General features: G+C 46.5%; 2 protein-coding genes across 6 annotated transcripts in view; one reads left to right on the forward strand and one right to left on the reverse strand.

The window, feature by feature from the left end:
* Window positions 1–421: 421 nt before the first annotated feature.
* LOC121306895 (tetratricopeptide repeat protein 24-like) lies at window positions 422–16,277 on the reverse strand. Of its 5 annotated transcripts, none has more exons than XM_041238902.1 (14): window positions 16,097–16,277; window positions 12,608–12,864; window positions 12,020–12,328; window positions 10,282–10,483; window positions 9,011–9,229; window positions 8,196–8,324; window positions 7,116–7,237; window positions 6,740–6,859; window positions 6,018–6,103; window positions 5,847–5,935; window positions 4,585–4,708; window positions 3,393–3,475; window positions 2,731–2,779; window positions 422–1,349 (listed from the first exon to the last, which is right to left on the reverse strand). In XM_041238902.1, the coding sequence occupies exons 2-14, from the start codon at window positions 12,824–12,826 to the stop codon at window positions 1,247–1,249; spliced, it is 1,854 nt and encodes a 617-aa protein (XP_041094836.1). In that variant the 5' UTR covers window positions 12,827–12,864; window positions 16,097–16,277; the 3' UTR covers window positions 422–1,246. The 5 variants fall into 5 exon arrangements, with proteins under 5 accessions (XP_041094836.1, XP_041094835.1, XP_041094832.1 ...); XM_041238901.1 differs by having other exon boundaries at window positions 4,585–4,705; window positions 12,608–12,893; window positions 16,097–16,276; XM_041238898.1 differs by having other exon boundaries at window positions 12,608–12,893; window positions 16,097–16,275.
* Window positions 16,278–16,693: 416 nt separating this feature from the next.
* The window catches only part of LOC121306946 (ras GTPase-activating-like protein IQGAP3), a 6,565-nt gene continuing 1,167 nt past the window's right edge, over window positions 16,694–22,091 (forward strand). The window contains exons 1-7 of the mRNA XM_041238970.1: window positions 16,694–16,924; window positions 18,884–18,971; window positions 19,305–19,461; window positions 20,527–20,604; window positions 20,889–20,965; window positions 21,647–21,714; window positions 21,989–22,086. Of these exons, the coding sequence (XP_041094904.1) occupies window positions 16,888–16,924; window positions 18,884–18,971; window positions 19,305–19,461; window positions 20,527–20,604; window positions 20,889–20,965; window positions 21,647–21,714; window positions 21,989–22,086 (603 nt within the window). The 5' untranslated portion in view covers window positions 16,694–16,887. The remainder of the gene's footprint in view (window positions 16,925–18,883; window positions 18,972–19,304; window positions 19,462–20,526; window positions 20,605–20,888; window positions 20,966–21,646; window positions 21,715–21,988; window positions 22,087–22,091) is intronic.

The following is a 22,091-nucleotide window of genomic DNA, read 5'->3' on the forward strand; positions in this document are numbered from 1 at the left end:
TATAGAAGCGCTGTGGTGTACTGCAGTGCACGCTACAGAATCGCTTATGAAAGGCTGCGTCTTTTTTGTAGTTTCCACCACGCTGTCCCGTGGTTATACTAAGCATTAGTTTAACATGGTTTGCTATGCTTTTATGCTTGACCTCTGTGCTTTACAGTGCTTCAGTACCACGCTGCTCTGTGCTTTACAATGCTTCCCAATACATAAAACTTGTTATTCTTCAAAAATTGATTATATTATTATTATTATTATTATTATTATTATTATTATTATTATTATTATTATTTAAAGTTCTTCTTGTTACCTATAAAGCCTTACATAGTCTTGGACCTTCTTATCTTCAAGATCTGCTGGCCCCGTATTTCCCTGGTCGTTCCCTGAGATTGGAAAATGCTAATCTTCGGACAGTCCCTACCATTCATTTGAACTCTGTCAGAGCCAGGGCATTTAGTTACAATGCAGCTCGTCTTTGGAACTTGCTCCTGATTCACATCAGGAATGCCAGCACAACTCAATCTCTTCAATCCAGTCTGAAAATGTATTTGCTTGGGTCTGTTTATTTGTAGCTGGATTCTATATTAGACACAGGCTGTTTTGTACCTTTTTTTGTAAAGCGCAGAGGAATGCTTGCATGAAGGGCACTATATAAGTGAAATTTTGTATTATTATTATTATTATTATTATTATTATTATCTAAAAAACTGCCCAGCATAGAAAAACCACACAATGGAGTCAGTTTATTACTCACCTTAATGCATTTCAAATTATACTGTATATTTTCTGTTTCCTTTGAAAGGGTATCCTTTACTGGTCTTTATCATTGCCGTTTTAAAAAAGGGTATTATCTTTTATTAATAACTTAAGTGTCTAAATAAAACAAAGCATTCATTAAGGGTTATATTCATTCACTGTCAGTTCTATTACTGTATTATACTTGTAGCGCTTTGCTCCCTAATGCAGTTATATGACTAACTTTCTTTGCAAACGTCGACTGCACCCCTTGCGTTGCACGCAGTTGAAAATGGTGCAGCAGGCAAGGAGTTACAGTGTGCGAAGAGGGTCAAACCAAAGGAGTTCTTTTTTATTAAAAAAAAAAAAATAATCAACAAAGAAATGAACATGTCAATCGCAGAAGTTAACTGCGATGAATTGGCATCCCTAGTAAAAAAAATATATACATATACACACACGCTGTACATAAGTTGACATTGTGCATCATGAAGCCGTCGTATATTTTCTTCACTGTTTACATGACCGCACACAGCCTGGATCGCCTGCTTGCTGTCTGATTAGTGTGCTGCTGGTCACTAATGCAGGAGATCTCAGAGCTGTGATCCACAGGACTGTCTCTGAAACATACAGACACAAACACACCTATTACAGGCTTCCTTCATTACAATGACCCCCTGGATACAAACAGACCTATTACAGGCCTCATTCATTACAATGACCCCCTCACATTCCACCAGCCCCTAAACTAACCAGTACAAATGGAACATGCCCAATTCATACTGTAGCTATTCCACGAGTAACCCGGGCGAGCCCCTGAGAGATTGAGTGGGATGTTTATCCTCATGAGTGAAAAATAACCTCAGCCTTGTGATTTGGAACAGTGCGATTCGCCCGGGCACTTGTTGCTCAATGCTAGATCTCTCCACACTTCTTGTATAAACCCATATTTTATTGTTACTCACTTTTTTGTTATACACTCACGGTCTGCCATCTGCTAAAACACCCAGCCAAGCAAATGCATAGAAATATGCATCAAACACACTCACTCCAATGCACTTTCTTCCCCTTGACCTAGCTCTCTTACCAATTAAACTGTTCCACAAACGGCTGTTGCCTGAACACACTGGCTTCATTGTCCTGTACCTGGCTGTGTAACTCAGACTGGAGCAGCAGCCAAATGCACTGGTGCATGGTTTCAAGCACAATGTACAGAACTATATACCAAGAGCTAGACACACACGATGCAAACAAGTACCCCTCTTGCATGCAAACTGAGCCGAACCCGAGACAAGGACATACATTGCCAAGTATAACCCGGCGTTGTGCTTTTCTAGCTGGGCTAGGTCATGTTCTAGTTCTGTCATGCTTTGATACCTGGCTATGGGTAAGCGCACTGAGATGACCTCATGTGTACAACATGATTCGATGCCCTGTCAGCATCTGAAAGCTTTCAACATGACAGACATTTACAGCTGAGGAAGAAAGACGAAATAAAACACAGAGCAACCAGACGACAGTCGATGGAAGTGCAGTCGACTCCAAACCACACCCTGGTCACATCAGCGAATGGAAATCTGTACCACAGTGTAACCCTATGAATAAGACCTACAGAGACAGGCCTGTTTTACACACATCTCTGAATTATAGTATTGAAGTCTGTTCAGCTGGTATTGGTCTGCATGTCACCGGGATAGCATGCTTCACATTGCGGATTTTAAAACTAGAAAAGAATGAAAAAAACAAACAAACCACATACTATCAAACACACCTTGAAAAGATACCAGATACACAGCTACAGCCATAGGGTTTGCATCACCGAGAAGGATTGAGATATAATTAAAAAAATTAAAAAGTGTGTAATTCATTATGTTAACGTAACATTATTCAGAAGGCTTCGATCGACTTTATGAAGCAAAATGAGTTCATTCTACAGGATGATGCAAAAGGTTTGCCCATGGCTGTACACAAGTGTCTTTCTGAGAAGCTGGGCAGTGTTACCTGTCCGCCTGCAGGGCTCCTGGCTTTACTGTTTCATACAGGTGCTCACCTGCGGGACATAGGAGACAACGTTACAGTCAGTGTATAAAACTCAATAACTACAGCTTCCCCATTGTGCTACACAGGACTCACATGAGCAGTTTGGAAAGAAACATTTTCATTCTAATCTGGAACTGCACTAGGGTTAAGGAAGTTCACAGTTTCCCGGCCTCATTCTCAGCAAATCTGCTACATGATGACTTCAACAGGGGAAGCAGCAGCTTTGCTGGCGACATTAAGGGAACCAGTGAAGGAGTGGTGAAAATGCCACCCTCCAGGGAAGTGCAACACAATCTGAAAGCAAGAGTTCCTTCCTAACCGAGTGAAGGACCAGATACCAAGTGAAGGACCAGATACCAGGTTTTAAAATAAGATTGATACGTATACAGAGAGTGAAAGGGTTAGGGTTTGGGTCAGCAAATGTTGCCTATACTCTCCCATACCTCTCTGTGCTTTACAATGCTCACCTATACTCTCCCATACCTCTCTGTGCTTTACAATGCTTGTGTATGCTTTACCATGCTTTCACCATGCTTTATTACACTGTGCTCTGCTTTTAATGTGGGAACCTTTCTAAGGGTTACGCTCCAGACTGCACAGCCGCTCCAGACTGTCACACTCACTCCTCTGTGTGGGCAGCAGGGTCCCGCTCAGGAGGTCGTTCTGGTAATGGGGGTCCGGCTGCACGTAAGTGTTGTTCAGGTTCCTAGAAAAAGAATAGGGAGAGTTCCACTTATAACAGCTGAACCACACGGATCAGGGCAACTAGTGCAGGTTACATTCAAAGCAATTTCTACCCCAAGCTGATCAAATAATTGATTACATCACAAGAACCTTTATACAAATAAACTTAGAATACCGCATTCAATTCCAGTTACCACAGTACCCTGGAGAGAGTACAGCAAAGAGCAAACAGGCTAATCCTTGGGTTAAAGGAAAGAGCTGTGAAGATTGAAGGAAATGAATCTATTTAATGGAATTGGGGGGTGGGGGGGCTTGATTGAAGGAGCCGACCTAGTTAACCTGAACCAACACTTTAAACGCAGCACAGAAACCAGCACCAGAGGAACACAGTTGGAAACTTAAGCCCCTTTCACACTGGCACTCCTACCCGGGTTCGGACCCTGGTCCTGGCTGCCCGGGTCACAATCCCGTGTAGTGTGAAACCACGTATCTGGGTCGTACCCGGATTAATCTGGGTCCCCGTGACCCACCTCAGGCTGTGGGTCTACACGCTTTGATCCGGGTCAAGCAAAATACAAGACGGACGTTCGTGAGCCGACGCAATAACAAACAGCCACGTCTGCGTGAAGGTTTCACTGCCGCGAGGAACACTTCTATTTGTGTTGACTGAGACACAGCATGAGCCAGATTGCAGCAGGGATGAAGAAACATTTGCTCTAATCAACATTTGGGCCGACGGAGAAGAGAAGCTTGGATGGAAGCGTCTGTGACAAGCTGCTTCCAGGGCATTGATACGCGCGTTGTGCGCTTGTATCTGTCACTCAGGTCAACCCTGCTTTATCAAAAGCAGTGTGAAATCACGTACCCGACCTGCATGATACCGGGTCCTGCCCGGGTAGGTTCTGACCCTGGTACAGCATGCCAGTGTGAAAGGGGCTTAAGTGGAGATCGACTCATGAGTGGTGAGGAGATGGAAAGGGTCACCTAGTCATGTTCCTGATGCAGAATCACTGGGATCTTTTCAGACCCAGCTTGACAAAGTTTTAGGATCAGTCTGCTCCTCAGAACCGGATGAGCGCTGGTGGGCCGGGTGAAATTTCTGTGGGTTTTCTTGTAAATTCTAAAGCTCACCCGTTGGCCTTAGGCTGCACAGTCTGGTACTGGGGTTCTGTGTCCGGTGTGTCGCTGAGCTCCGAATCTGGGTGTGTCACCACACTGTCACAACCGGTCCTGCCCTGTGCACCTGGCTTCTCTGCTGGGGGGCAGGAAACAGAATGCTAAACACACAGCCTGTGAAAGTGACTGTAGCTGACAAAATAATGCCCTTCTTCCCCTCTATGCTCATCCATTCACTACACTGGTGTCACATTTGAAAGAAACACATGTTACAACAAACTCATATTTCCCTTTTAAAGCATGAGATCTTGCTTTCAGATAGTTGTGCACTTCCTTGGTCATTTGGAGAGTGACACTGTCCCCCTTCTTCCCTGTGAATAACCAACCAGCTGCTTCCCCTATTGACTGATTTGCTTTCAGCCAGTAAACGCAGAAGACAATGCTGAGTAGCCTAGGTGCAAAGTGTAGCAGACTTCCTGGAAAGCAAGGCAAGCAAACTGAGTGTAGCACCAGAGGTCATGTTGCTACACTCCTCCAACTCTGGCCTGCTTGTTATCCCCAAACAAAAGTGCACCTCACTTGGAGAACGCTCGTTTAGCGTCATGGCTCCGACTCTCTGGAACTCACTCCCAGCTTTGGTGTGTGATGCTCCCACCGTCGCTCGCTTTAAATCAACTCTCAAGACCCACCTGTTCTCTCTTGCTCTCCATGCTCTTTAAGCCTGATATCTGCTATTAGCTGCTGTGTTGCTGCTACTATTTCATGTATTATGCTGCTATCATGTATTCAGCTCTTTCCACTGTATTTAATGCACTATTTCATGTATTATGCTGCTATCATGTATTCTGCACTTCCTACTGTATTTAATGCACTATTTCATGTATTATGCTGCTATCATGTATTCTGCTCTTTCCAATGTATTTAATGCACTATTTCATGTATTATGCTGCTATCATGTATTCTGCTCTTTCCAATGTATTTAATGCACTATTTCATGTATTATGCTGCTATCATGTATTCTGCTCTTTCCAATGTAATTAATGTATTATGCTTTTTTTCTGTATATCATGTATTATGCATTTCTGTATTTAAAGTATTATGGATTTTGAATCTTGTAAAGCGCTTTGTTATGGTGGTCCACTATGAAAGGTGCTATATAAAATAAAGATTGATTGATTGATTGATTGATTGATTGATTGATATAACAAATTATTCAACTTCTTGAAAAAATGATCTGGATTTTATTTCCATTTATCACTTTAATGTTTTAATCTTACCCGGTTGCGAGGGCTCTTTCCTGGGCTGGCTGTAGTAATCCTCCCCCTGGCCCCTGTGGCCTGGCTCGGGCTGGAGGCCCCTGCTCAGCCTGAGGAGAGGGGGAAGCTGTTACTGGAGTAGAAGGAGGGGATTCAAGTCCTCCGAACGGCAGGCTCCCCTTTCATACTTACTGGGGGGCTCCCTGCTGACGGAGCTCTCCGACGACATACGAGGGAGGGGTCTGTCGAGGGGTGGGGCCACTTCCTGGGAGGAGCTTCTGCAGAGAGGAAATGAGCTAAACATGTGTGTCCTGGTTTAAAAGGACATTTTCATATTTCATACGAAGTTTCATACGCCTTGCATTACACTTATCCACGCTTGCAATCAGACGCGGGTGAATGGGTTTATATATGGAACCAAAGAAGTGACTGCATTTCTCAGAGAACAGCGTGTTCATAAGCTCATGTGCCTGCGAGACTAAACTGTACATATTAATATACATCACCATCAGAACATGTTCCTGAAACACACGTGGCAATGCATTGCTGTCAGCTAGTGAATACTCCTTAAGAAATGGCATCCTTGCCTTGAATTTAGTCTGTATAATATTTGTGTTGTATAAAACACACGGATTGGCTTTGTACTGTATGTGATAGAAAACTAATAATGTGCTGAGTGGGTGAGTAGCAGCTGGTATCTCACACAGCATCTTATACTATATTTTGATATGATATAAAGTTAGAGTAGTAAAACAGTGTGTCTTAATCACATGACACAACCTGTATCTGATGCAAAGCCATATAGATAAGTGAATCGCATCAGGATCTAAATACAAGGCAGTACAGTATCTGCTATAGAGACTGTTGCCACACTTGTGAGGGTTCTGCTTAGCTCAGTGAACGCTGGGACTCACGAAGGGCGTGGCTGGCTGGATTCCTCTCACGTGGGAGTAGCGGCTCTGCGTGGATAGTTTGAACTGAATGGCGTCTGTCAGCTTGTTCACAATGCGCTCGTGAGCCGAGCTCGAGGAGTCCTGCAACAGAGACAGAGCTTGAAGAGACAGCAGCACCAGACCATGTGTTACTGAAGCACAGGTAGGATGTTAGCAGCACTGCAAATACAGGAGGGAGATAGCAAACCATGAGACCTTGGGGACCCCTGCGCTCCCCTGACAGTAGGACTCGCCCTGCACAGCACGCGGTCCTGCCTTTAGCAAGGGAGACCCGAAGAAATGCAGCTTCAGACAGTGGTTGAAGAAGGAGATTGTTGCTGGGATGGTTAGTAAGTACCTTGCTCTTGGACAGCAGAGTCAGCGCTTCCTTGTAATACAGCATTGCTTTCTCCGGGTCTCCCAGGTGGAACTTAGCAGCTCCCAGCCCCTCACACGCCTGCCACTGCCCATGGAAATCTCCTAGGCAGATGGACCATGGAGAAGAAGAAGCACTCAAAACAAGAATGTCAGTAACATGCACCCCCACCATGACCTACATCCATAGGATGCACCTGCAAAACTGTAATTGTGACAGACGTACTGTGGACACTGACTTACAGGCATCTCCATGTATCCCAAGATTATAGCTGGCTGAAGGATATCCTTACCAAGTTTCATCCCAATCGGATAAGCCAGGGGTGGCCAGCTCTGGTCCTGGAGAGCTGCAGGCTGTTCCATGTCTTTAGAAATTGATGATTAAGGGCTACCTATAAAACCTGCTGGATTGCGGCTCTCCGGGACCAGGGCTGGCCACCCCTGGGATAAGCGGTCTGATTGGTTTAAAAATGCAAGCGTGACATATGAAAATACAGACACCTCCATATATCCTCAGATTGTTACACACATTGCAACTTGTGCTAAAGAATGCCCTTACCAAGTTTCACTGCAATTGGATAAGCGTTCCCTCTATATGTTAAAGCAGGTCAGCCAGTATGGTACAACATTGTGCAACAGGTATTAAAGATCAGATTAGTATGGGTGAGAAATATGGTGAAAAAGTGGTCTGGAAATTTAACAGAAAATGTGTAAGGGAAGGTAGCTGTGACACAGAGATCTGCAAGGTTTTATATTTGCCCCTTGTCCTAGTGTATATACTACAGCGGTCTTCAAGACTGTGACTGAGACTGTTTTGTGCCACACTGCAATACTGATGTACTGGGAAGGGCACTGTAGTCAATACAATCTACTGCTCTGTGCTGCCAATCTCTGCTTGAGCGCCGTTTGATAAATCTGCATTTTATTCCAGACTATGTCAAGAGACAAACGCTCTTATGAGAAACACACACGCATGGTTATAAAACTCTGAGGACAGCTGCATTATGAGCAGCAGCCTGACTTTCTCATCAGTTCTGTGGAAGCTGTTGTGTTCCAAGCGTACCGGTATCTCGGAACGCTTGCAGCGCGTGGAGGTAATTCTCCGCAGAGTCTTCGTGCTCTTCCAGTTGGCTCAGAGCGAACGCCAGGTTACAGAAGCACTGCCCCTGAGCGCTGCGGTTCCCCCGGGAGCCTGTAGGGGGCAGGAGAGCCCACTCAGAACACACACAAACAAACATACAAATCATGCAGGGCATGCCGTCCTCTAACTAACAGTGCTGCATTTAGAAAAACTACTTCATGAACTCCGTGCTGTTGGGCTTTGCAATCATTCTGAATACAACAGAATAAAGTTATTTACCCTGCCTTCCCCCTTATGAAACTTTACCAGCGTATTTTTCCACAATAATTTTCTCCATGCTTTACCCATGGTTTTAGTATGCACGGTTTATAAAGATTTTCCATGTTTTTAATTTGCCTTACCATACCTCTCTGTGCTTTACAATGCTTCCCTATGCTTTACCGGACCTCTCTGTGCTTTACAATGCTTCCCTATGCTTTACCGGACCTCTCTGTGCTTTACAATGCTTCCCTATGCTTTAACAGACCTCTCTGTGGTTTACAATGCTTCTCTATGCTTTAACATACCTCTCTGTGCTTTACAATGCTTCCCTATGCTTTACCAGACCTCTCTGTGCTTTACAATGCTTCCCTATGCTTTACCAGACCTCTCTGTGCTTTACAATGCTTCCCTATGCTTTACCAGACCTCTCTGTGCTTTACAATGCTTCCCTATGCTTTAGTGTTCTTTCACTATGTTTATCACACTTTGCTTTTACTCTACCTCCTGCAGGGGTCCTGTCCCTGCACCTCTCTTACCATGCAGGGCTGCTGCCTTCCTGTGGAAGCCCTGTGCCTGGCTGTACTCCCCCAGCGAGTTGTAGACAGCCCCCAGGTTCTGCAGCACTACGGCCTCCCTCCTGCGGTCTCCTCCCTCCCCTCCTGCAGACAGGGGCAAGGCTCGCTCAAAGCACTCCGCCGCCTCGGAGAAGCACTTGAGCTGGCAGAAGCTCAGCCCCACGTCATTGTACAGGTTCCCTGCACAGGCAAACACAGTTTCACACAGCAAGGACTCCGTGTGTCAGGGTCCCTGCACATCACAGGCAAACACAGTGTCACACAGCAAGGACTCCGTCTGCCAGGGTCCCTGCACATCACAGGCAAACACAGTGTCACACAGCAAGGACTCCGTGTGCCAGGGTCCCTGCACATCACAGGCAAACACAGTGTCACACAGCAAGGACTCCGTCTGCCAGGGTCCCTGCACATCACAGGCAAACACAGTGTCACACAGAAAGGACTCCGTGTGTCAGGGTTCCTGCACATCACAGGCAAACACAGTGTCACACAGCAAGGACTCCATCTGCCAGGGTCCCTGCACATCACAGGCAAACACAGTGTCACACAGCAAGGACTCTGTGTGCCAGGGTCCTTTTATCTGTCCCTTCCCGTCTTGAGATGTCGGCATTCACAGTATTATACTGTCTCTCTCAATCTGCCTTTACTCTACCTGGCTTTGTCTGGAGAATCCTAAGTGTCAGGACTGGACAGCCTTCCTCATTCAATTTGACCTAGTCTCTGTCTCTATGGTGTGGGACTAGCAGAACTGAAAGGTCACACTGTCCAACTCAAAGGCAGGTAAAGACAGATTTAGAGAAAGTTACTCAATTTCACTCAATCTGAGTACAACATATTTGTTGGAGAGTTAGGGGACTATAACATAAAATGTAAAAAATAAATCAGTTGGCTAAACAGTACAGCAGATATTTTCAGGCCACAAAAAGGTCACCAAAAACTACAAATGGCTTCACGGTTTGTTTTTGCTCTTGAAAAACGGGTGTGGACCATACCAAAACCTTGAGCCAAAACATACCGAAACCTTGAGTCAAGAAACAGGATGGGTTACTTTAACCCCCCCCCCCCCCCCCCCCCCCCAGGAAGAATACAACAGCAACCTGTGTGAATCAGCTTGCTGAACACTGTTTACAGATCTGCACACTGCCTACGAGTCACTTTCATACAGTCACAAATTCCAGTCCTAAGATGTCACCTAGCCCCCCTCCAGCTCACCTAGCCCCTCCCCAGCTCACCTAGCCCCTCCTTGTTGTGGATACTCTCACACAGCTCCCTGCACTCCCCCAGCACACTCTTGATCTCCCCAGCAGTGAAGTCCTGGCTCTGCAGCATATGGTTTGCAGCCTCCCTGAGTGCTGTGGCTGCTGGCTCCACACACCCTGCTGCCCTGTAGCACTCCCCTGCTCTCTGGAAGTTGCGGGCTGCCATGCTGGGCTCCTGCACGAGAACACAAGAAAAGTCTGGGAACTACAAAATGCCACTCAGCCCATCAAGACTCATCCCTTGTTAGCATCATTCTCCCCTACTGGGAGGAAACTCATTTAAAAGCACAGAATCTAGTCTTTTTTTTTAAAATGTTGCCAGTGTTTTAGATACTTCACTTGGATGGCTATTCCATGCATTTATAACTCTGTGGAAAACAGCGCTTCCTGCCTTCTGTTCTAAGCTCTCTTTTACTCCGCTTCCTCTGCTAAATCGGAAGTCATGTCTCTGGTTAACTATCTAGTCCGATTCTGATTTGAAAGACTTCAATCAAGTCCCCTCTGACAGGTCTAGGAGCCCTGCACATATGAAAGGGGGCGAGGCAAAGCCCTGCTGTTTAAATGTGTTTCGTTTTATTGTTTGCGATTTAAAATGTATTGCTTATTATTTAAGTGCAGATGGGGAAGGTGATCATCTCCTGAGTTAATGCATTGATTAATTGTTGCTAATTGGGGGACGGTCACCTGTATAAAAGCCTGCAGCTTTTATACGCTCTGGGTGGAGTGCTTAGGAGAGAGGATGACAGCGAGTGGAGAATCCAAGTAAAAGAAAATCAGTGAAGGTCCGGCTCTTAGGTTTGCTTTATTGTTGTGTTCGAGACTCGGTTTTGTTTATCTGTGTGCAGAAAGTGTTTTTCTGTTCGAACCTTTTGTTTTCTTTTTGTGTTTAAATAAACACGTCGCCGCCGCGCCTTTGCACCTCAGCACCTGCCTGCGTGTCGCGTGTCTGAGGTCACCACTTCAGACACCCCTGTCACACCCCCCCCGTTCCCTTGTAACTTCGCCGAGAGTGTGGGTACCACACTCACAATGTCAATGACAAAGCACTTGAAACGATTAAACCGCAATAGAGTTCATAGAAACAGATTAAGTGTGTTATCATCAGGATTTCGCCTGTTCTTTTTATTAAGATTGTAAATGTTTCTAAGTGTTCATGGCTAATCAAGTTAAACTCCTCTTGCACTCTTTGTATGACGGACCTGACTCTCTTCACTAGCGGGCCTGGCAAAGCAAAGAGTCTGTGAGAATTACACTCTCACCATTATTAGTGGTATCCACCCAACACTTAGAAACACACATTCTGGTTGCATGGCCTGTCAGAATGAGTCAAAAGTGAACCATGTGCTTGAGTGTCTATAGACTTGACTGCGGGGTCGATGTCATCAAGCTACACCCTGCTAGAGCTGGGACAAGTATTCAAATATATACAAACAAAGGCTGCTTGAAATGACCCAGATAGTGCAATACAGTGTAAAAGCATGGCTTGCAAACAAAGATTAATATTTACCTAGAGCATTACCAGATATCATGTTGTAAAAAGGACAATGCAGGTTTGCTGTAACAGGTTTCTTTCAAAACTACACATCTGAGACCTGTGCAATGAACAGGTGTTCATGACAGAGACAGTTTATGAACTAGATTGTAAGCTACAATTACTGGAACATTTAGGAAAATAAACAGATGCTACCCCCCCTGTCTCAGGTCAGCTCACCTTCATCTGTAGGTTACAGTATCCCAGCTTCATGCGTGCCTCTGCCTCGCTCCTCCCCCCCTCTCTGCTCCCATACTGCTCAGCGGCTTGGCGGTAGTGCTCGGCCGCAGTGGCGTGCTGCCCCAGGGCATCGTGGGCCGCCCCCAGATTGAAGTGCAGGTCCGCCCACTTCTCACCAACCTCCTCTCCCGCCTCGCCCGGGGGCTGTGATCGCTGTAGGAAGTCCAGACCTTTCTCTGGCTTCCCTGCCTCCACATAGGCAGCTCCCAGGTTGAAGGCACAGGCTCTCTGTATGTGGGCTTCCTTCAGCTGGGGAGAAGAGAACATTGAGCAGGGTTACGTATACAGGCCCCTGCTCAATCTGCTCTGAAGTGATAGCGAGGAGACTGGTACAGAGGAGTGCTGGCTATCAGAGAGGAGACTGGCATAGTGGAGTGCCGGGTATCAGAGAGGAGACTGGCACAGCAGAGTGCTGGGGATCAGAGAGGAGACTGGCACAGCAGAGTGCTGGGGATCAGAAAGTAGACTGGGAAGTGGTGGGATCTTGAGATTGGGATCAGCATATGTTTCTATTACAACCTTAATTACCTGCAGGGAAGTCAGGAAAGCCTTCTTGAAGCATGCCAGCGCCTCCACCGTGTCTCTCCCCCTTAGAGCTTGGTGTCCGGCTGAGGTGAGGGCTTCGATATCAGCCTGGAGCTGCAGTGGGTCCTGGGAAGTGCTGACCCCCCTCTCCTTCCTCCTCTCCCTCTGGCTCCCCCTCGAGTCACGCTCAACTTGGGGCGCCGGAGGCACCTGTGAGGCCATCACTGTGCCAGGCTCAGCTACACCATCAGGGCTGCAGTCTAAAGAGATGAGCTACACCTTAATCAATCTGAAAGCAGAAATAAAGATTACAGTTATTTCAATACAGCATTGAATATCCCCACCATTTCCACCATGAGCTGTCAGAGCCTCACAATCCCCCTCGCTACAGTGAGAGGACTCAGGACACAGCAAGGTACTAAAACAGAGATTCGGCTTTACAAACTCCTTGGTTAATAAACAGTGCCTCGGTAACCTGATAGCACTAAAGTGACTGTAGATAACAATGCACAGATAGCGCCGCACTTCCCTGCTCATTCGTGTGAAAATGGCCAGCCCCCCTACACTGGATTCTTTCCTGTCAGTAACCAATCAGCTGCTTCCCCTATTGACCGACATGTTTTCAGCCAGTAACGTGACTCAGAAGACACTGCTGGGTTGAACTTAGGAAGTGTAACAGATATCCTAAGAATATAAGGCATAGAAACTGTGAACCTTCTTTAACCTGGAGTAGTGTGATATCCTGTTTTAAAATGAAACTGTGTTTTATTGTTATATTTGCCATTGCACATATAGCTGAAGAAAAAAAATAAAAACACTTTTTTTTTCAAAATGTTGTCTACCCTTATATTTTTACTTTATTTTGCTATTGTGTGTTTATACACTCATGCTTTTTCCATTGCTATGCAATGCATCATACTGTACCATGGCTTACCTTATTGACATGCTTTACCATATCTGTGCTGTACAATGCATGCCTGTGCTTCACCATGCGTTCACTGTGCTTTTACTGCTAGGAAACCAATGGAAGTAACACACATTATAGGATATTAAATAACGTAATATTAAGATATACGATAAAGTATTGTTTTAAGTTTTATAGCAGAGAAGATGCATGGTAAAAACATTGGAGGTCCTGGTAGATACATAGTCCTGTAGCGTCCAGTACAGAGCACTTAGCACCGTCCAGGACAGAGCACTTAGTACCGTCCAGGACAGATCACTTAGCACAGTCCAGGACAGAGCGCTTAGCACAGTCCAGGACAGAGCGCTTCACAGTCCAGGGCAGAGCGCTTAGCACCGTCCAGGACAGAGCACTTAGCACAGTCCAGGACAGAGCGCTTAGCACAGTCCAGGACAGAGCGCTTAGCACAGTCCAGGGCAGAGCGCTTAGCACAGTCCAGGACAGAGCGCTTAGCACAGTCCAGGGCAGAGCGCTTAGCACAGTCCAGGGCAGAGCGCTTAGCACAGTCCAGGACAGAGCGCTTAGCACAGTCCAGGACAGAGCGCTTAGCACAGTCCAGGACAGAGCGCTTAGCACAGTCCAGGGCAGAGCGCTTAGCACAGTCCAGGACAGAGCGCTTAGCACAGTCCAGGGCAGAGCGCTTAGCACAGTCCAGGACAGAGCGCTTAGCACAGTCCAGGACAGAGCGCTTAGCACAGTCCAGGGCAGAGCGCTTAGCACAGTCCAGGACAGAGCGCTTAGCACAGTCCCCAGAGCGCAGAGTCCAGGGCAGAGCGCTTAGCACAGTCCAGGACAGAGCGCTCCAGGACAGAGCACTTAGCACAGTCCAGGACAGAGCACTTAGCACAGTCCAGGACAGAGCGCTTAGCACAGCCCAGCGACAGTCCAGGGCAGAGCGCTTAGCACAGCAGCCCAGCGCTTAGCACAGTCCAGGACAGAGCGCAGGCAGAGCGCTTAGCACAGTCCAGGGCAGAGCGCTTAGTCCAGGGCAGAGCGCAGTCCAGGGACAGAGCGCTTAGCACAGTCCAGGGCAGAGCGCTTAGCACAGTCCAGGGCAGAGCGCTTAGCACAGTCCAGGGCAGAGCGCTTAGCACAGCGCTTAGCACAGCCCAGGACAGAGCGCTTAGCACAGTCCAGGACAGAGCGCTTTAGCACAGTCCAGGGCAGAGCGCTTAGCACAGTCCAGGACAGAGCGCTTAGCACAGTCCAGGACAGAGCGCTTAGCACAGTCCAGGGCAGAGCGCTTAGCACAGTCCAGGGCAGAGCGCTTAGCACAGTCCAGGGCAGAGCGCTTAGCACAGTCCAGGGCAGAGCGCTTTCCAGGGCAGAGCGCTTAGCACAGTCCCAGAGCGCTTAGCACAGTCCAGCAGAGCGCTTAGCACAGTCCAGGGCAGAGCGCTTAGCACAGTCCCAGAGGGCAGAGCGCTTTAGCGCTTAGCACAGTCCAGGGCAGAGCGCTTAGCACAGTCCAGGGCAGAGCGCTTAGCACAGTCCAGGGCAGAGCGCTTAGCACAGTCCACAGAGCGCTTAGCACAGTCCAGGGCAGAGCGCTTAGCACAGTCCAGGGCAGAGCGCTTAGCACAGTCCAGGGCAGAGCGCTTAGCACAGTCCAGGGCAGAGCGCTTAGCACACAGCGCTTAGCACAGTCCAGGGCAGAGCGCTTAGCACAGTCCAGGACAGAGCGCTTAGTCCACAGTCCAGGGCAGAGCGCTTTCCAGGGCAGAGCGCTTAGCACAGTCCAGGGCAGAGCGCTTAGCACAGTCCAGGGCAGAGCGCTTAGCACAGTCCAGGGCAGAGCGCTTAGCACAGTCCAGGGCAGAGCGCTTAGCACAGTCCAGGACAGAGCGCTTAGCACAGTCCAGGACAGAGCGCTTAGCACAGTCCAGGACAGAGCGCTTAGTCCACAGAGCGCTTAGCACAGTCCTTAGCAGAGCGCTTAGCACAGTCCTTAGCACAGTCCAGGACAGAGCGCTTAGCACAGTCCAGGGCAGAGCGCTTAGCAGAGCGCTTAGTCCAGGACAGAGCGCTTAGCACAGTCCAGGACAGAGCGCTTTAACACAGTCCAGGGCAGAGCGCTTAGCACAGTCCAGGGCAGAGCGCTTTCCAGGACAGAGCGCTTAGCACAGTCCAGGACAGAGCGCTTAGCACAGTCCAGGGCAGAGCGCTTAGCACAGAGCCCAGAGCGCTTAGCACAGTCCAGGACAGAGCGCTTAGCACAGTCCAGGACAGAGCGCTTAGCACAGTCCAGGACAGAGCGCTTAGCACAGTCCAGGACAGAGCGCTTAGCACAGTCCAGGACAGAGCGCTTAGCACAGTCCAGGGCACACAGGACAGAGCGCTTAGCAGGACACAGTCCAGGACATACGAAGAATACACAGTAGCGTAACCAACTAGCGTAGTTCCACAAACAAAGGGCAGAGCGCTTAACTAACGGGTTATCAACATACGAAGAATACAATAGCGTAACCAACTGCGTAGTTCCACAAACAAAGGCAACTTTTTAAACATTAAATTTAAACAAAGCATACCCTGTGCTTTGTTGGCTGCGATATCCAAGCGTGTTTTTTGGCCGATGTTAATTGTATCCGCCCCCAGTGAACGAGCAATGCGACTCTCTACAGTGATATTTGTAATGAATCCGGGTTTCCATGCAAAACAATCGGCTACCGTGTTGTAAACAGTGTACCTCTGTTGCCATAACAACCCGTATCAACAACGACATGCAAGACCCGCCCTTAAGAAGTCAAGCAAATAACTGACAACATTATCAACCAATGAAATACGAACAAAGCGCTCTCCTGCTCGTACCACCGTAATTAAATATGTAAGTATGTGACATTTTATCTCATATCAAATTTACTGTGTTCACATTTTACAAATGCACAATTTTAGGATGATTCATCTATCTGCTTTCCGAGTTATAAACTGTGTAACATATTTAGACCATGACGTAATGTCTTGTTTGGGATTTCTGGTCCTTGTGGTCCCACAGAGCCTCTTTTATTATTGGAGCAAAGCGCATTTCAAGGCTTTAGGACTACAACTCCCACAATTCTGTTCAACGCCGCTGGCAGTTACGCAGAGCAAGCCGGCGGGATATTCAAACAGTCCAGATGCAAAGTAAACGCGGAGAGGGAGAGGGAGGCTGTCGCGCATTCAGCTCGCTTGTTTTAAAGTTAATTACATCTGGGGTTGTGTAAAATCAGTTTCCAGCTCTATAAAGAAACGCGTTTCGACAGTAAGCCGCCGTGTCTCGGGGGTCGAAGGCGCCACGTTATTTTATCCCGTGGTTTTTTATTATTATTTCGCGATAAACACCATGGAGGGGGGATCGGGAGGACAGAGTCGCTCTGGGTGTAAGTAGAGTCCGGACAGGTCGTGTCGTAAACTGTTATCCAGCCAGCTTTCATGGAAATAAGTGTCATTGCATCCGACAGCGTTAAGGGAATGTTTTTCAATAGCAGTTTTCTATAATATAATTTCAATATGATCGCTCTCTCTCTCTCTCTCTCTCTGTTCGTCTGCTACTCGTATGTCCTTGCATGTTTTCAAGTGTGTTTGTGTGGTTTTATGTTAAGAGCTCAAGTCCATACAAATCGTAATGAAACCTGTTATATTAATAGTATAATGCCATCCGAAATATAACATCCATTTCACAAAACATATTGTGTTGATTGTGCAATTCACCTAGATTAAATTCGCTACAAAAAAAATAAATAAAATAAAAATAGTTGCTATTTTTTGTATATCGCTTTGTGTCTCAACGCCAGCTCAACTGGGACAGCTGCCAAAATGAACCCTTGATTAAAACTTGTGACACAGAATTAACGGGAGACGGACTCATTCCTGAGCGCCTCGTTTCCCTGTGAACTCTGTGCAGACGTGGCTGCACCGCTGCAGTGTGTGACATTTAGAAAGGCTTGAAGTGCATACAATACTGGGGTTGTACACCAATAGAAGCAGTTGCTATTAAAACTTTCTTAACTGTCCGACTCCTTCATTTTAGAATGGCATTCATTGGCAATGCATTTAGCAGATCTGGCAGACTTCATATAATTCTGGGAGTAGATGCTCAGTTGGCAGGTGCTTCTGCGTTCCATGTATTTCGTAGTTTGCATGAAAATGTTCAGCTTTTAATTGTACAGCATTAACTACTAGATGGTCTGGTTCTCTGTTTTAGTTTGCCTTGGTTTCCGTTGTTATAAATGCATTCCAAATCAAAAGCAAAGCTAGGGTCCATCCTGAGAATCTTGCTGCTGTGTTTTTTATGGTTGTGGAGCTTGGGAAAGCTAAGGGATGCAATTGCACTGCTGTGACACTAAATACAGCCTCCGTTTTCAGTCCTCTGGTAGCCTGGAGGAACAGGTATTTAAACACAGGAGGTGTAATACAACAGTGAAGACATTGAAAAAGACTCATTTTGTTTCCTTAATACAATGGAACAAATGTGCCTGTTTTTCAATAAAACAGTAGGTAAAATGATAACAATAATGATAATTAATAAAATGACTTTTCAGTAACCGGTCTGCATACTCAGTGTTTCAGTAGTGTCCCTCAACTCATTTACATGTAAACCCATTCACACTGTGCTTTTGATTCTAAAAGTCATAAGAAAGTTTACAAACGAGAGGAGGTCATTCGGCCCATGTTGCTCGTTTGGTTGTTAGTAGCTTATTGATTCCAGGATCTCATCAAGCAGCTTCTTGAAGGATCCCATGGTGTCAGCTTCAACAACAGTACTGGGGAGTTGGTTCCAGATTCCCACGATTCTCTGTGTAAAAATAAATAAATAAATAAATAAGTGCCTCCTATTTTCTGTTCTGGATGCCCCGTTATCTAATCTCCACTTGTGACCCCTGGTCCTTGTTTGTTTTTTCACATCGAAAAATTCCCTTGGGTCGACATTGTCAATACCTTTTAGAATTTTGACTGCTGGAATCAGATCGCCGCGTCGTCTTCTTTCTTCAAGACTGAATAGATTCAGTTCTTTAAGGCTGTCTGCATGTGCCTTGCGTTTTAAACCCTGAATAATTCTGGTCGCTATTCTTTGCACTCTTTCTAGAGCAGCAATATCCTTTTTGTAGTGAGGTGACCAGAACTGAACACAATATTCATATTAAGAGGTGGAGGAAATCAGTCGTGATAAATGTGATTTAATTGTGAAAAGCGATATTATCAGGAGATTGACTGCCATTATATTGTGGCCTGGGTATCCCAATCTGATATACAGGAGTTCTGTATATCAGTTGGATTTGACTGTATTGAATGATTCAGTTACTCTAATACTTGATCCTCGGTTTTCTTGTTCCAAACAGATGAGCGCTTGACTGCAGAGGAGATGGATGAGCAGAGGATACAGAGTGTGGCCTATCAGTACCTCTGTCACCTGGAGGAGGCAAAGAGGTCAGGATTACTGGAGCAGGCCCAGTGAGACTCGAGCAGTCTCTCAGAACCCAGCTAGCACTAGACTCACTCTTACCTACAGTGAGGTAACAAGAGGTAGTGATTATAGATTAGGGCTAATCACTCTGATTAGGGTTCATCACTCTCTCATAGATTATCCACAAGGGACAAAAAATCTAACAGCCTCTACATACGAGATTGGTTTCCAAATCAGCGCAGTTGAGTTAGTTTGGAAATCAACTCTGCGGAAAAGAAACTCTCAGCTCTGATCACCGAGCTCGTTTTGCTGGTTCGGATCCACATTTTCTGCATGTTTGTGTATCTGGTGTCCAGGTGGATGGAAGCCTGTCTGAACGAGGAGCTGCCAGCCCCCACAGAGCTGGAGGAGGGGTTGAGGAACGGGGTGCTGCTGGCGAAGCTGGGGCACTGCTTCGCTCCGCACGTCGTCCCGCTCAAGAAGATTTACGACTGTCGGCAAGAGCGCTACAAGGTCAGCCTCCACTAGAGAGAGAGAGACGCAGGCAAGCAGGCTGGGGGAGAACATAGGCGATATGAGAGAGGCTAGAGGGGGAGAAGAGAGGGGGTATGAGAGAGGCTAGAGGGGGAGAAGAGAGGGGGTATGAGAGAGAGGCTAGAGGGGGAGAAGAGAGGGGATATGAGAGAGAGGCTAGAGGGGGAGAAGAGAGGGGATATGAGAGAGAGGCTAGAGGGGGAGAAGAGAGGGGATATGAGAGAGAGAGAGGCTAGAGGGGGAGAGAGAGAGGGGATAGGGGATATGAGAGAGAGAGAGGCTAGAGGGGGAGAAGAGAGGGGATATGAGAGAGAGGCTAGAGGGGGAGAAGAGAGGGGATATGAGAGAGAGGCTAGAGGGGGAGAAGAGAGAGATATGAGAGAGAGGCTAGAGGGGGAGAAGAGAGGGGATATGAGAGAGAGGCTAGAGGGGGAGAAGAGAGGGGATATGAGAGAGAGGCTAGAGGGGGAGAAGAGAGGGGATATGAGAGAGAGGCTAGAGGGGGAGAAGAGAGGGGATATGAGAGAGAGGCTAGAGGGGGAGAAGAGAGGGGTATATGAGAGAGAGGCTAGAGGGGGAGAAGAGAGGGGATATGAGAGAGAGGCTAGAGGGGGAGAAGAAGATGAGACCCCGATCTCCTCCGGGGCTCTCTCTCCCCCCCTCAGAGGGGGGGGAGGGGGAAGAGAGAGAAGTTGGGGGGGTGTTTTTCCAAATAATAATACAAAAATGTAACAATACTGTTTGAAACATAATAAAATCAATTACAGATGTTTAGACGAAAAGCCTTTTTCAAGTATAAAATACTTAATGTGTGTCACTTAATGTATTTGATACAAAACTGCTTTGGATATTGTAAATCTCTATTATGAATGTGTGTCTATGCAAAGAAGTATATCTGTAGCAATATTAATCGTTCGTTTTCATTCGTCCTTTCCAGGCAGTCACTTGAGATTAAGCACATGTTACACGTGGGCCCTGGAATCCTGTCTCTTATTTTCTGCTTTCTGACGTTATCTCTTGCTTTCCCCCCCCTTCTGCTTGTAGGCAGCTGGGCTCCATTTCCGACACACAGACAACATCAACCACTGGCGCAATGCCATGGCTCAAGTGGGACTGCCTTCGGTACTGCCCTCTATTTATTTATTCACATACTCCCCATTGGTCATTATTTTTCAATTTGAATTGTATAACGGTATTAAAACCATTTGTATAAACGCTATGGAGTTCGAGAAGTTGTCGTGCCAAAACATGCATTATTAAATAAACATAAAATATATACATAGATCGCAGTCGTAGCATGGTACAGTTATACACGCTGTGACTGAACGAGATCTACACCATGTGGTACTAAACCTGCGTTGTCCCAGCTAGACGTTTAACAACGAGCATCGCCCTTCTCTTCACAGATCTTTCACCCGGAGACTACAGATATCTACGATAAGAAGAACATGCCCCGGGCTGTCTACTGCATCCACGCTCTCAGGCAGGTCATACAGAGGACTGGAGCCGCCTTCAAATGCATGCAAATCAAGCACCTCTCACTTCACTTACCTGTTAAAAAGCTGCTCTTTCAAGTGCCTTAACTGGGTGCACTATCGTCTTGAAAGCAGCTGTCGTCCTCGGTGTACAAGTGCAGCATTGCTGGGTAAACAACAGCGTCCGTCTGCCTGCTAGAGTAGTGAAAGGACCCAGGCAGGAGATCACTCCCCACACCAGGGCAGTGCCAAGTCCAATCGGATTGCCAGGACACACGTGTCCAAGAAGTGTTGCATCACCCCCTATATAGAATTAAGTCATTTCACTTCAAAAAGTCAAATGAAACTTGCTGAATGATGTTACGTTAACATATTGAATTGCATATCGCTTTGTAGTTTTCCATATACTTATCGAAAGATTGGACGTCCAGCCTGGAATACTGTACTATTATTTTTGCGAAGTCATTTAGGAGTTTCTTTGATTACACGATCTTCAATAAAAGATCAAAATTATGTTTATATATATTTTATTTTTTGTATTATCTCAATCCTAAAATACTAGATGATGCAAAACTTTTGTCTCCAGCTGTATATAAATACAACAATACCCTTACTCCTTGGTCCTCCACTAGTTAGAGCAGTGTGGAACATTCTAAATGCAGTAACACTCTCTCTGTCTCGTCCCCTAGCCTGTACCTGTTTAGACTCGGGCTGGCTCCACAGATTCAGGACCTCTATGGGAAGGTGAAGTTTACAGGTAAGTCATGTGCACTGGAAAGCACAATTGTTTAAGGAAGAGCCTTGTGTTGGGTTATAATAGTAAGTTGAAGTTAGCGTACTTCACAGGAGCTCCAGAGCCCAGCAGGTGGAAGAGTTACTGCAGCTACTTGTAATTTTATAGATGATTTAAATATCTAAATGTGCTTTTGTCCCAAGGGTAAATGTGTGTTCTATGTATCGGTGTTGTACACGCTGTGTGTGTGTGTGTTCTGTGAATCCATGTTGTACAGGCTGTGTGTTTTTTGCGACAGAGGAAGAAATTAACAACATGAAGAGGGAGCTGGATAAATATGGGATCCAGCTGCCTGCCTTCAGTAAGATCGGAGGGATCCTGGCCGGCGAGCTCTCCGTGGA

Source organism: Polyodon spathula, chromosome 51 (genome assembly GCF_017654505.1).
Source record: "Polyodon spathula isolate WHYD16114869_AA chromosome 51, ASM1765450v1, whole genome shotgun sequence".
Lineage (NCBI taxonomy): Eukaryota > Metazoa > Chordata > Actinopteri > Acipenseriformes > Polyodontidae > Polyodon > Polyodon spathula.

Coding starts and splice junctions, on each gene's coding strand:
- LOC121306895 (XM_041238902.1), bottom strand. CDS start 12,826: ATGGCCTCACAGGTGCCTCCGGCGCCCCAAGTTGAGCGTGACTCGAGG. Junction 8,325..9,010: donor GAAGGCAGCAGCCCTGCATG/GTAAGAGAGGTG, acceptor TGCCCCCTACAG/GCTCCCGGGGGAACCGCAGC. Junction 6,860..7,115: donor CTCTGCTGTCCAAGAGCAAG/GTACTTACTAAC, acceptor TCTCTGTTGCAG/GACTCCTCGAGCTCGGCTCA.